This window comes from Buteo buteo, chromosome 11 (genome assembly GCF_964188355.1).
Source record: "Buteo buteo chromosome 11, bButBut1.hap1.1, whole genome shotgun sequence".
In the NCBI taxonomy this organism is placed as follows: Eukaryota; Metazoa; Chordata; class Aves; order Accipitriformes; family Accipitridae; genus Buteo; species Buteo buteo.
The window spans coordinates 25,423,989-25,436,295 of NC_134181.1; the positions used below are offsets into that span (position 1 = coordinate 25,423,989).

At 53.5% G+C, this 12,307-nt stretch overlaps 1 protein-coding gene across 1 annotated transcript in view; it reads right to left on the bottom strand.

Annotated features, from left to right (window-relative positions):
* INTS3 (integrator complex subunit 3) overlaps positions 1 to 12,307 on the bottom strand; it is a 43,570-nt gene that overhangs the window by 7,562 nt on the left and 23,701 nt on the right. Inside the window, exons 12-22 of the mRNA XM_075040845.1 lie at positions 12,082 to 12,161; positions 10,023 to 10,114; positions 9,323 to 9,429; positions 8,383 to 8,502; positions 6,840 to 6,969; positions 5,901 to 5,955; positions 4,852 to 4,955; positions 4,243 to 4,287; positions 3,648 to 3,767; positions 3,340 to 3,493; positions 1,386 to 1,454 (exon numbers count right to left, since the gene is read on the bottom strand). Coding sequence (XP_074896946.1) covers positions 1,386 to 1,454; positions 3,340 to 3,493; positions 3,648 to 3,767; positions 4,243 to 4,287; positions 4,852 to 4,955; positions 5,901 to 5,955; positions 6,840 to 6,969; positions 8,383 to 8,502; positions 9,323 to 9,429; positions 10,023 to 10,114; positions 12,082 to 12,161 — 1,076 coding nt within the window. The remainder of the gene's footprint in view (positions 1 to 1,385; positions 1,455 to 3,339; positions 3,494 to 3,647; positions 3,768 to 4,242; positions 4,288 to 4,851; positions 4,956 to 5,900; positions 5,956 to 6,839; positions 6,970 to 8,382; positions 8,503 to 9,322; positions 9,430 to 10,022; positions 10,115 to 12,081; positions 12,162 to 12,307) is intronic.

Sequence of the window (12,307 nt, forward strand, 5' to 3'; positions counted from 1 at the left end):
GGGACAGGACGGGACACATGGGGAGCCTGCCTGGGCTGCACCAGAGCAGGGACGGGAGCTGGGGAGCACTGTTCCCCACTCCTGCACTGACAGGTTCAGCTACAGAACGCAATTTGGCTCTCATCTATCCTGCCTGCTCCTCAGCCTCTGCCTCCAGCCTGCTTGGGCACAGGGTGCTGGAGGTATGCAGCGACCAAGGGCAGGCTGAGCTGCCCAGACTGTGCCCCATGGCTCTGCTCACAGACCCCATGTGGGCCGGGCACGGGGGCCACGCAGCCAGAGCATTGTGGGGAAATAGATGAAGAATAACAGGAAGGAATGAAGGAATTGGAGAAGGGAGGGGAGAGGAAATGCTACGGGCCTCTGCTGGGAAAAACAAAACCTTTGCATTTCAGCACGGGGCAGAGTGCAGGAGCAGAGGACTAAGAGCAGGGCTGAGCTGGGGGGCGGGTCAGGGCATCATGACTCAAACCTTTCCTGTACCCAACTTTGGCTCCAGCCTGCCAAGCAAAACTTGCTGGCAAGGCGTTCTGGCCCCTGCGCAGCTGGGAATAGCAGGACTGGCCAGGAATGGTGTATAAATAGGGTGAGTTAAAGGGTTATCAGCAGATCACGCTCCAGACGAGCCTAGACAGCAGAAACACGCAGTACAGCATTCTTGCCAGTGCCCACCTCCCCACCCCCAGCTTTCGCCGTGACTATTTTTGGGTTGCTCATGGCAACTCAGCATGACCATGGGGAAAAGTTCCTTCCAGGAGGGTCTAACGAGGGCTTGGCCTTCCGCTCGTTAGCCTGCTGAGCCTGCAGCGGATCTCCCACCAGGAGGGGAAGAGCTGGCGTGATCTCAGCCCTGCCAGCCCACAGGCAGCAGGGGACGTGCTGCCTGCACCTTTCCTGCGCCCTCCCGCACATGTGCCCCTTGTGACACTGCTCATAGATTTGCATGTCCCCAGCAGCACTAAGCACCTCCCCACCAAGGGGCTTATTATTGATAATTAGTGACTGCGTGCAGCAGCACTGGCCATGGCGGTGCTTTTTGCCAATGCCTGCAACCCAAAAGGGATCAGAGCAAACCCAGGCAAATCTCTCTCGGCATGCCTGCTGCAGCTCGGCGGCCAGGGAGATCCCTTGAAAGGAGCAGCTTGGATTCAGCCTTCTGACACCACACATCACAGCTCCTCAAGGGAGACACTCAGGAGGTTTCGGAGCTCCTCTTCGCAAACCCCAATGCCTTGCTCAAGAATTGGGGCAAGGAGGACTAAACAAGCAGAGCGCTGCCCTGCAACCCTTATGGATGGGCCATGTCAGGTTTAAACCTCCTGGGAGCAGAGGAGACACTTCAGGAATGTCCTGCCTCCCACCCCAGACACCAGTGCCCTCCTTACCTGGAATGAATCTATGACAGCTACAATCATGTTCAGCAGCTCGCCGCTTCGTAGGGTCTCGTCTGGGAACTGGAAGAGTACAAAAGCAAGGCAGGGCTCAGGAAAGGACATGAGGGAGAAGCCAGTCAAAAGCTCCCGTCCCCATAGCTGAGGCAAAACTCCTCCTCGGTTCAGGCTCAGACACACACATATTCCTCCTTGCAAGGTGCAGCATTGCCCTGCCTGACCCGATGGCTCACTGAGGGCTGGACCAGAACCAGCACCACTTCCTAAACACAACAGGGGAAGTGGCTGAGTGGGAAAAGGAGCCAAGAAAGTGCAGGAGGGTTGACAGGCTGGTTTTTGTGCACAGCCTGGAGCAGGCAGGTTCATTCACTGCTCAAGTGGGCCAAGGGCTGCAAGGCAGCGCACCAGCAGGCTGCTGCGAGTGAGTGCCCAGCACATCTGTGAGATGCAGCTGACACCAACCATCTGGACCGAGAGGAGCTACATGAGGAGTGAGGCTGCTTTGATTGCGGGTGGCAGAAGTCAGCCAGCCCAGAGTGGTTAAAATTCCCCATTTTTCCCTATCCTTGCTAGCTTTGCTCGCTATTCCAGGGCCTCGTGCATTACGCAGAACTGCAATGAAACAAAAAAAATCAACACATGGGGCAAAAGGCCAGGAAAATTGGCAGCAGCAAGCTATGGCTGCACCATTTGAATCTGGCTGTCCAGACAGGCTCCTCTCAGGACATTCTGCCTGACCTGAGCTGGTCACTACACCCACGGGGGCAGCAAGTCTGACCCCCCCCTTTGGGGAGGGAGGCTGTTAAACCCAAAGGACCAAGGAGGGGATGCAGCTGCTGTTCTATGCCAGGATCCCCCACAGAGCATCCACCATGCTGCTGTGCGGTACAGTGCCTACTCCTGTGTAGATTTTTCTCCCCCCAGGCTGTTGCTGTGCCCCTGTCCCCACAGAAGCCCCTGGGAAGTACTCATGAGGAATGGGCTGGACGGCCTCAACGCCCAGCAGATGTTCCTGCTGAACTAGCCAGAAAGGAGGGAGGAGCAGGGCCAGCTCATTCCTCCCAAGGAATGAGAAAGTACATGCAGAACTCTGACCCCTCCATCTATTCAGAGTGCACGATGTTACCCTCCCTCTCTTCAACACCCAGCACTGCTCCCTGAAGCCGGGTGATCGCTGGATGGTTGTTGGAAGCAGCCTCCACCCTGCAACCATTTCAAATAAAAGGCTGCAGCCTGCACAAGGCTGAGGAGAGCTCGACAGCATCTCGGCAGCAGGAAGGTAACAGCAGCTCTGTCCAACAGCCAGGCAGGCTGTGTGAATTGGGACCGAGCTGTGACCTATCTGGTGCAGATGCCTGACTCCCCATTCCAAATGTGCGCTCTGCTAAGTCCAGCTGGCTCCACCTCAGCACCAAGTGCTGAAAGCAATAAAACCTTTCGTTAAACCCAAGGGTTCAGGGCAGGCAGCAGAACTTGTTCTGAACGCTGCTTCCCCCAGACTTTGACACGTCTGCTTGGAGCCTTCACCTGCTTCTCTCCAGAAGAAAAGCAGCAGAGAGAGCAAAACCTCTTTAACCAGGGAGCGCAGACAACACAGTACTGGGAGCCAAGCATGTGCATGAGATGAATCTGGAACAGCAAGGTTAGTACCTCACCATCCACAGAGTGCATCAGGCTTTAAAGGGGCCGTAAGCAGGTTGGATGACAGCTGAACATCGATCTCGATGGCAGCATGCTGACCCCCATTAAGCTGGGCTGGGGCGTGGGTGGAGACTGTGTTGTGCTCAGGCTGACAGAACTTTCTCTAGGCTTTATGGCTTCTGTGCTGCAGTGTAACAGGCCTGAAGCTCAGAAGCAAACCAGCCCAGCCCCGAGCCTGCCCATAGGAAGGTGAGAGGATGCCCTATGCATCTGAACTGGGGTTCCTGGTGCCTGGCAGGGGCCTTACCTCTGTGTAAATGGAGGGGGTGAGGTAGCAGAGCAGCCGTACATCGTCTTCCTGGCAGGCCTTCATGTCCATCATCAGACACGTGTGCAGGTCCCCCAGCTGCGTGGCCTGGGCAAAGGACTCGTACAGGTTCATCTTCCCTGCTGCAGCTTTGCTAGAAGGAGACGTGCCCAGGTGAAAGAGGAGCCTGCCAGCCCCGTGCCACAGAGAGGGCTGGGTTGGTGGTGGTATGACACCGAGCTGTCCCTTGGAGGCAGCATGAGCCAAGTCAAAGCTTGGACGCTTCCCTGCAATCCCCACTGGCCTACCTGGCTTTTAAATAGTACAGCAGATGGTAGCCAATCTTGGGTTGCTTCTGATAGAGCTCTGACAGGAGATCCAGCAGCAGTGAGAAACCGCTATTATCCTCCTGCATCTGGCAGAGGTTCCTTGGGGAGTACAGGACAGGGAGACAGCTATGTTACATGGAATACCATGCACAAGCTTCTCTGCTAATGATGAGGACCGGCAGCTTGCAGGGAAACTCAGCTCCCAGTACCAGGCTGTCCTGGCCACTCGCCCTCTGGACTGGCCACAGCGGTCACCTCTCCCACCCCTGCTGCAGAGGACGGTGGGATGTACAGCAACAAAGGGGTCAGGACCAAGCAAACTTCAGTTACCCACAGATCCCAGGCTTCTACAAAGGACCAAATAAGCTGTGATTTTCCTGTATTTCAAGTCTTTCTACTAAACAAAATGCAACACAGGCAGAACAAAGCAATAAACTCTTCTGATTCTGGAATCAGCCCTGGGGCAAGCAGGGGCATGGCAGACTTAGACCCACAGGGTTCACCCACCGTGGTGGTCAGGAAGCAAACAAGAAAGCCCTAAACAGATTATTCAAAAATTTCAGAACAGACATACCTAAATATTAGGTAGAGAGGTTTCCCCACCGACTCCTCCAGAGACCTGCAGGAGAAACACAATAGTCAGAGCTCTCTGTGCACCCATCCTCTGTGTTTCCCCAGCAACGGCAGGGAAAAAGCCCTGGACCTTGGTCACTGTGGTCCTTGGGCCATCAAGGGTTAGCCCTAGCTAATGGGGAGACGGGAACAATCCTGCTAACAGAACCCAGCAGCTCTGACTCCAAGCCCTGTTCCAACAAAATCCTGGAGGAAGAGTGTACGGTGCTGATTTGTGCAAGTACAGCAAGGACAGATGGAGTATTTAGGACCTTGTGTGCCCTGGTCAGACAGCCAGAAGCCACCAGAGCATTACCTAAACTGAGCTCTGACACAAGGACCTGCAGCAGCGGGTTCTCCCTGCACTTGTGGGGAAGAGGAAGATGATCTCTTTTGAGCCCTGGATATAACAACTGTTGACCAACTCCACAGTGATCACTTGTGAACCTTGGATTGCTTCATAAGGGAAGCTGCTGGCTTCAGCACAGCCTTCTGAAAATGGTGAATATCCTACTGGGAAAAGCCCAAGTCCCAGTATGAAAGGATGACATACAAAAAAATAGATCCTTACTCCTCCGTGATTTCTTCTGGCAAAACCTCACCACGGAAGTGAGCCTTAAATAGCTCCTGGAGGCAGGATGCGAGCACTGATAGCTGCTCCGAGTCAAAGTCCTCCTGGTAGAGAGAAAGGAAGGAATGAGAGGAGAAAGCACAAGCTCAAACTCTGCCTGCCCAGCACAGGTGCAGCTGGAAGGGACACAGCAGAGTCACTGCTGTGGGGAATGGACCCCAAGCTGCTCAGGAGCCATTTTGCTGCTATATTGCAGCACCAGGAGCTGGTCATCAGCAAGACAAGCCCCTAATTGATGTCCAGCTCTGAAGCACTTCACAATCACTGTGGTCCACTTATCCTCTAATGGCTGGTAATTCACTGAGCTCAGCTCTCCCTCTGCAAAGGGCTAACAGGGACTGAAGGCACTTGGCAATGAGGATTTACACCCTAACAAGCCCTTTCTCTGAGTTGTCACAGAGGGGAGAAGCAGCTCTCATGCTAAAAGGCCACTTGACTCTAACGGAAGCTGATTAGAGGCAGGGGATGCAACCTCCCTTGGATGCTCAGCTCCTGAAAAACATCCGCAGCTCTTCTGCTGGGCAGGGCTTTCTGCAGCCTCTCCTGGGCACAAAGCCCAGGGCCAAAAGCAAGGGAGCATCCCAGATGCACAGCAAATGCAGAAGCCCCCAGAAGTTCTGCAGACACTATAGCAGCCAAGCGGGGTAAAAATGTGAGCCTGCCTCCCCCAGCATCCCATCTGACAGCAACTACTGGGGACATTTAGGCACGGGATATAAGGAAACAGAGCAGGATGGAACGATTTTCCCCTGCTAGACCCTTCCAGCAAGCAGCAGCTTGGGGCTGTGTTTAACAACCACAGATAGAGCTGCACAGTGCCATTTTGAACTCATTTAGGATTTGAGTGTCCTCAGGCTTGTGTGTCCCTCCTTTGGTTGCAGTTCTTGGGGCTGAGCTGTGCGGGCTGGGAGCTGCCCAGCCCACACCACTCCAGCTGCTCTGGTTTTACAGTTAGGCAGCAGCGCTGCTCCTTGGGTCTGTGCAGTTACCTCCAGGACTTGATCCACGATTTCCTGCATGACCTCACACTGAGCTTCCGTATCGCTGGAGCACAAAAACAAGAGGAAATCCAAGTTACATAGGAAGATACCAAGAGCAGGGACAAGGGGGCTTTGTGCTGAGCTGGCTCTGCTTGGGAGCCCCCCAGGACCTGTGAGTGGAGGAAGCTTTGCTTTGCAGTGGTGCCACGCTTAGAGGAAGGCATGGCTCAGAAGCACACGCTGCAGAGACCCAGCTCTGGAAGAATGCGCTGCACTGCTGCAGCACCTACTTACAAAAGTGCCTGAGGTTGTCTGCAGCAAGACAAACAAATTAAATGACTAAAAGCATAAGATTAAATGCACTTAAAGCCATAAAGCCATAAATTACATTAAATCAGTCTACTATGCCAAGGTCTGCAAAGCAAGAGCTTTTTTTAAACTTCTTTAGATGGAGTTAATTCCAAGGTCACTGAAAATCAAGAGTGGGGGTGGGGCAGTCCAGAGAACATACAAACACAGGTACATCTCTGTCTGCGGGGAAGGTGTCCCATGCAGAGATGTACTGAAACCCCCAGGCAGCAACAGCCCCAAAGGTCTACACAGCCTTGTCTTGTCAATCCAACAGCAGAGAAGGATGAAACTAAGAGCCTTTTGCCTTCCTGTCACTGATTCAGAGAAAGGCTGTAGCCCCAGCAAATTGCTGTTGTGTTCTGGTCTGAGCCTGCTCCAAGGACAACTTACAAGGCTCTTAACCCAGCACCTTTCAAAACCACCTGGACATTTCCTGCAGAAACTCCGTCTTAAAGGGAGACAAGCCACAAGATTGCATTAGCTCTGAGAGAAGGGCTCTGGAGCAAGCAGCATTGTACAACAGGACTAAAAGGTCTTGTGTATCGTTGCCCTGAAGAGACCAACATGAAATGTAACACATGACCAAACAACACCAACCTTCCCTTCTGCAGCTGCAGGACTTTATCCTTCAGTGACTCATCCAGCTGGTCCAGGAATGGTGTGATATCAACAGGCTCCTCCACAATGGTTTCTTTGATCGGATGAAACCTGAACTCCCTCTTCTTCCCTGCAACAAAGCAAGCAACAGTGGAATTGTCTATTTTCCCAAGCAGCTACGTCTAAGAAGTCCTAGAGGCAATCTCTGTCCTAGCAGTGGCAGTTGTGAGGGGCTGCGGGGGCAGTCACCACCCCAGGACAAGCAGCCTTCCCCCCAGTATGCGGTCCAGCCTCAGGCCTTGCCTTCACCCTTTAGAGACATGTCCAGGTCACAGTGAGTAGGAAGGTGGGATGGGATCCAAATGCAGGGGGTGTCCAGAATTGTGGTTCCCATTCAGTCCAGTTTCCAAACCTGATGCTTTGCCTGTCCTTCAACATACTCAACAAACGTAGCTAGCTCGCAATTCTCTTGCCACCTGAGGCACAAATGCTTGTGTTCAGGACTCTGGGGCTGAGACACCCCAACTGCTTTTCCACACCCTCATCCTCCAGGCTTATTCCGGGCCACAAAATTGAACTGCAGCAGAGTCCAGAAGCACGAGGACCAAGGCAGAAGTGCTCACAAAGAAGCTGCCACTAAGGGACGGGACAAGGTGGCCGATCCCCGTTGCAAAAGTCCTCTCTGCACATGGCTTTCAAGCCTGTGTCCCTCGCAGGGGCCCCAAGCAGCTGGCAGGGCTTGACAGGACTGTGGAAGACAGTGCTACAGCACAGTGTCACATAGTCTCCCCCATCCTGGGCCTGTGGCCCCTCCCCACTGTAGGGGTAGCCCTCCAGCACGGCAGGAAGCCCACAAGAGTCCTACCACTAAGGCCAGAAACAGCTTGAGATGCCTCTAGCTCCAGAAAGTGAGCAGAGGGGATTCTGGCCTTCTGCAGGCTTGTCAGCCCCATGGCTTCGAGAGGGAGCGAGCATAATGAAAACCATGTAGCTAAGCAATTAGAGGCCTGAGCCTCATTAGCAGCTGCTTGAGAACAGAAACACCCTGTTCCCAAACAAACCATCCGGCACAGCATCTGCCACAGGGATTCCCAACCATGCAGAGCAACAGGGCTTGAGACTAGTCAGACATCTAGAGAGGACACATGGGTGGAGAAAGAGCTATGTTCGAAGGATCTAAGCTTAGGGAGATGAAGCCCAACAGCCTTTGCCTTTGAGCACAGATCTGTATCAGATCTACCAAGTCTGGCTGTCAGGGACTGGGAAGCAGCAGAGCATTGGCCTCAACACTGTCTCTTACAGAAGGAAACCTGGATTTCAAGAAGGGGGTCTGCCTTGAGTGCAACAATTCCCACTGCTCATGGGAAAGGGGCTTTGAGGGAACTGTGCTTACAGCTGGTTGTCTGGGGATCCTCCATCACGAAGGGAAGGTGCCCACCAGCCAGCGGGGAAACACCATCTGGCGCAGAGGCAAACGGCAGCTATTCTGCAACGACGTATAAGTACTTGAGAGCACTGGCGCCCAGCTGACTGCACTCCTCACCTTTGCTGTTCAAGTCATCTTCATCATCACTGAATGCAGCCTCGGCATTGTCATAACAACCGTCATCCTTTTCTGACATATGATTGTCCATCTCCATGGAAACGGGTTCCTCAATTTTGACTGCAAGAACATACACAAAGGGGTCAGAGCACAAAGTGACATTACGATGGCTCCTCACACAGCCGAGGGGCAGGGCAGGCTCTGCCTACGAGTCACCTCTACTGATAAGCAGGCTCCAGCAAGGAGATAAAAGTGCTTTGGAAAGGGAAGAAAGAGACTGGGCAAGCAACGGACCCTGGAAAACTCAAGCTGGGGAAGGGCACTCCCAGCAACTCCATTTAACCATCACTACCCAGTGCCAAGTGTGGCAGGACCAGGTCATTCTCCACCTAAGCTGCCCAGCATCCTTCGTGCTTCATCCCTCACCCAGGCCAACAGCAGAGCCTGAGACCCTGAGCAGAGCAACAGCTTTACCAGCTCTACGAGGCCAAGAGGCTTGGGGAGGAAGGGTTTGTTGGTTAGGTCGGTCCCTTCAGCTGGAGCAGCTTATGCAACAGGAAAACAGACAGGCTTACAGCCACAGTCCTTCAGCAGATCTGGCAAAGCAGCAGCACTCTCCTGTTAAATACAGGTTAGAAATGCTTGCTCTTTGTTTAACCTAATTATGTTAATCAATTAGCCTACAGAGAAGAAAGGCTAAGTTAGTCCCTATGGAGCAGAGAGAGAAAAGGGTAGTGTGCATCTTTAGTGTACAGCAGGGCTGAGATGAAGGGAGACCACAACCATCCATAAATATGAGCACCCAGAGCCCTCCTCTCCCCAGAGTCACGGTCTGATCCTGCAAACAGCTGCTATTGCTGCAGGAGTGCCAGGGAAAGTCCCGTCTCTGGGAAGGCAGCACCTGCTGCAGCCTCCCTCCGCCACCTGCCCCACTCCCTACCTTCGATGGGGGGCGAGGGTGAACTGCAGAACTCCGGGAATTTCTCCCTCAACATAGCACGGAGCTCTTTGTCCAGCTTGGGGTTGTCGAAAAGAGGGGCCAGATGTCTGTGTTGGGGGGTAAGAAGGGAAAGGGATGAGAAAGAGCTGGGATGCGGTGCCCTGCTGCATAGCTTCACCTCGGTGGACATGCAAGGGGATCTCACATCAGGGCTTTGGTTTGCGTTATGGACCACAAGCTACGAGGTCCCACCTTCCTTCCTGCAGCTCAGCTGGTGTTCCCTCACTGCCACCAATAGGACCTGTGTCACCAGAAGGCATGTGGGAAGGGGAGAACAGGCCTTACCTCCTGGGAGGGGAACTTGGCTGATGCAGGAGCTGTCTGCAGGCTGGAGCACCATGAGCAAGGCTGCTCCATTCAGCTCAGGGACCAGAAAGGGCTGGGGACATTTCTATTCATCTGAAGTGGAGCGGCTATAGCTTTCTTAACCCACCCATTCCCTTGTTTCAAGGAACAGCTCTCAGGACAAGCTTCAGCACCATACCAACACAACTATGCCTTCTTCCATGGTTCATACACAATACAAATGCCCTCCGCAGCTCTTACAGAGCCTGGAGGTCATTTTGACTAGACTGGTGAGACCCAGGAAAATTGGCTCACAGCAGTTGTATAAATGTAGTCAAATTCAGGGCTGTCTTACGCAAGGACTCGCTTCTCCACAATGTGGGTGAGAGAGTTGAACACGCCTTGCCGGACGTGAGCCTCCAGTGGGGGGTAGAAGTTGGGAATGATCTGAAAACAGGAGAATGACCACGTTAGTGCCATGAACCCTTCTGCCTACCATTGGGTCTGTGTCAGCCAGCAGAAGACAGTCAGGACTAGCTAAGGCCATCAGTCAGCTTCTTGGGTCACCGTCGACTCAAGCACCACATCCCAGCTGCTCTTGTTGACCAAGAAGGGCAGCAGGAGAGCTGTCTGAGTGCAGCATCTCAGTGATGATAGATAGAAGGGGGGCCAGCCCATGCCTCTGGCTTTTCTATCCCGGAGCGCCAGCTGGTGCATCTCCCAGGGATGAGAAAAACACACAGAAGCTGCCTCGTGAGCTGTGGGAAGCTCTGGGGAGTGGGGGAATACGAGAAGGGTACCCTAAACAACATTCAGCTCTGTCCACACACAGTCCTTTGCTTCTGGAGGGAGTAAGAGGACTCCTCCCTGAAATCTGGGTCATCGCAGGAACCTTCCACCTAATTCCTTTGCCAGAAGCCAGCAGCTGCTTTTGGACTCAGGCAGCCCAGGGACAGGAGCACACAGAGCGTGCTGGGCATGAGGGAGGAAAGCAATGCAACTCATAGCTCTTCCAGTGCTCATGCCATGGAAAGACCCCACTTCCAAGAAACACCATCAGCCCTCCCTGGGACCAAATTACTGGAACCAGCAACTCTTGGCATGGCTTCCCCCAGGATGGAGCGGCAGGACCAGCTCTGCTCCCTGCCCAAGGACAGCTGTCCTTTGAAAGGGAGATGATGGCTCTCACTTGTCCCCTGCTGCAGTGAGACTCTGTTTGACCTCCAGGGATGACATCCAGCCAAGCATTTCATTAGGTACTAAAGGGAACAATTCAGAAGCCTTTTTCCACTAATGCTCATCATTCTGGAAGGATTTATTTGCAGAGTTGGGAAGTCTTACACGCCTTCCCACAGTGGCATTCCCATTAATGAATTACACATGGGCCCAACGCTCTGACCTCCAGGAATAGCCCTGGATTTATCAAGAGACCGTGAGGACTCATCAAAGCCTCTGGTAGGGGGTTTTAAGAGGCGAATAATTTGGCTGAGCATCTGTAGCAGTGTGCCTGACTATGTTCTTGGCAGATCAGCAAGGGGAAAATCCCTCCTTAATTTAGCATAGGTAAGGTGAGGTTAAAAGGGCTGCCAGAAGATACTGAGCTACTCTGCAGGCTATTTCACAATCAAGAGGCTCAGGGCAGAACAGACCAGATGATGCAGAGGAATGCGGAAAAAAAAAGAAGGCAGAACAGCTTTTTTGTTTTGGTTTGTTTTTTTGGCTCTGAAGAATGGGCAGCGAGTCGACACTATTTTGCTGCTCCATTATCACTGGCTCTAGGGATTCATGAAATTCCCTTCCTATGGGATGGAGAGGCAAAGGGCCTTTGCCTCAAAACTCTCTGGGGAGTGAAGATATCTGTCTTCCCTGAGCCTGTGTTATTGTTCCTGCTCTTCGTGACTGGCCAACACAGAGCAAGGGGCAGCCTGCAGGGAGCAGGCTGTTGCAGCTCACCACTTGACTGCTCCCAGCTTCTGTCTTGGCAGAGAAGGAAAAGCACTGACCTACACCAAGGTGCTGCTACACCAGCAATGGGTGGTGGGGAGTGCTCAGAGGAGAGCATAGCCGAAGGGCCTCACTGCAATCCCTAAAGGACCACCTCCCGGCCAGTGCACTTCCACTCCTCTGCACCACAGACAAGCGTATGAGGCTAAAACAAGTCCCTGAGGCTGACACAGTGACCAGCTCTCTTTGGAGCATGACCTCTGCACAGCTGGCTGGTGTAAGCAGAGAGCACGACTGTTTCCCTCTACACTGTCCTCTGCTGACACTCCTGAGGAGTCTCTCTGTCCCACTGGTGGCAGAGGGATGGTGCGGACCCCAGTGGTTGCTTTTACAGACCTCATCACTCAACCCCCATCATGCAACTCATCTGGCAAGCCAGGGTATTCCCCAGAGAGCGAGAGGCAGCTCACCCGGCACATGAAATCCAGCAGTGTGGCGGTGATGGCAGGGTGAGGCTTCATGGAGTGATGCATCACCAGAATGGCAGGCTCTGGAAGGAGAAAGCAGGGAGCCCTGTGCTGAGAGCCCCAGAGATGCCCATACTCCCTGTGCCCACCCTCCCAACCCCATTCCTGCAGACGCAGCCTTCTGCCCCTGGGGTGCAGAGGGAACCCCCTTCTTTTGGCTTGTACACAC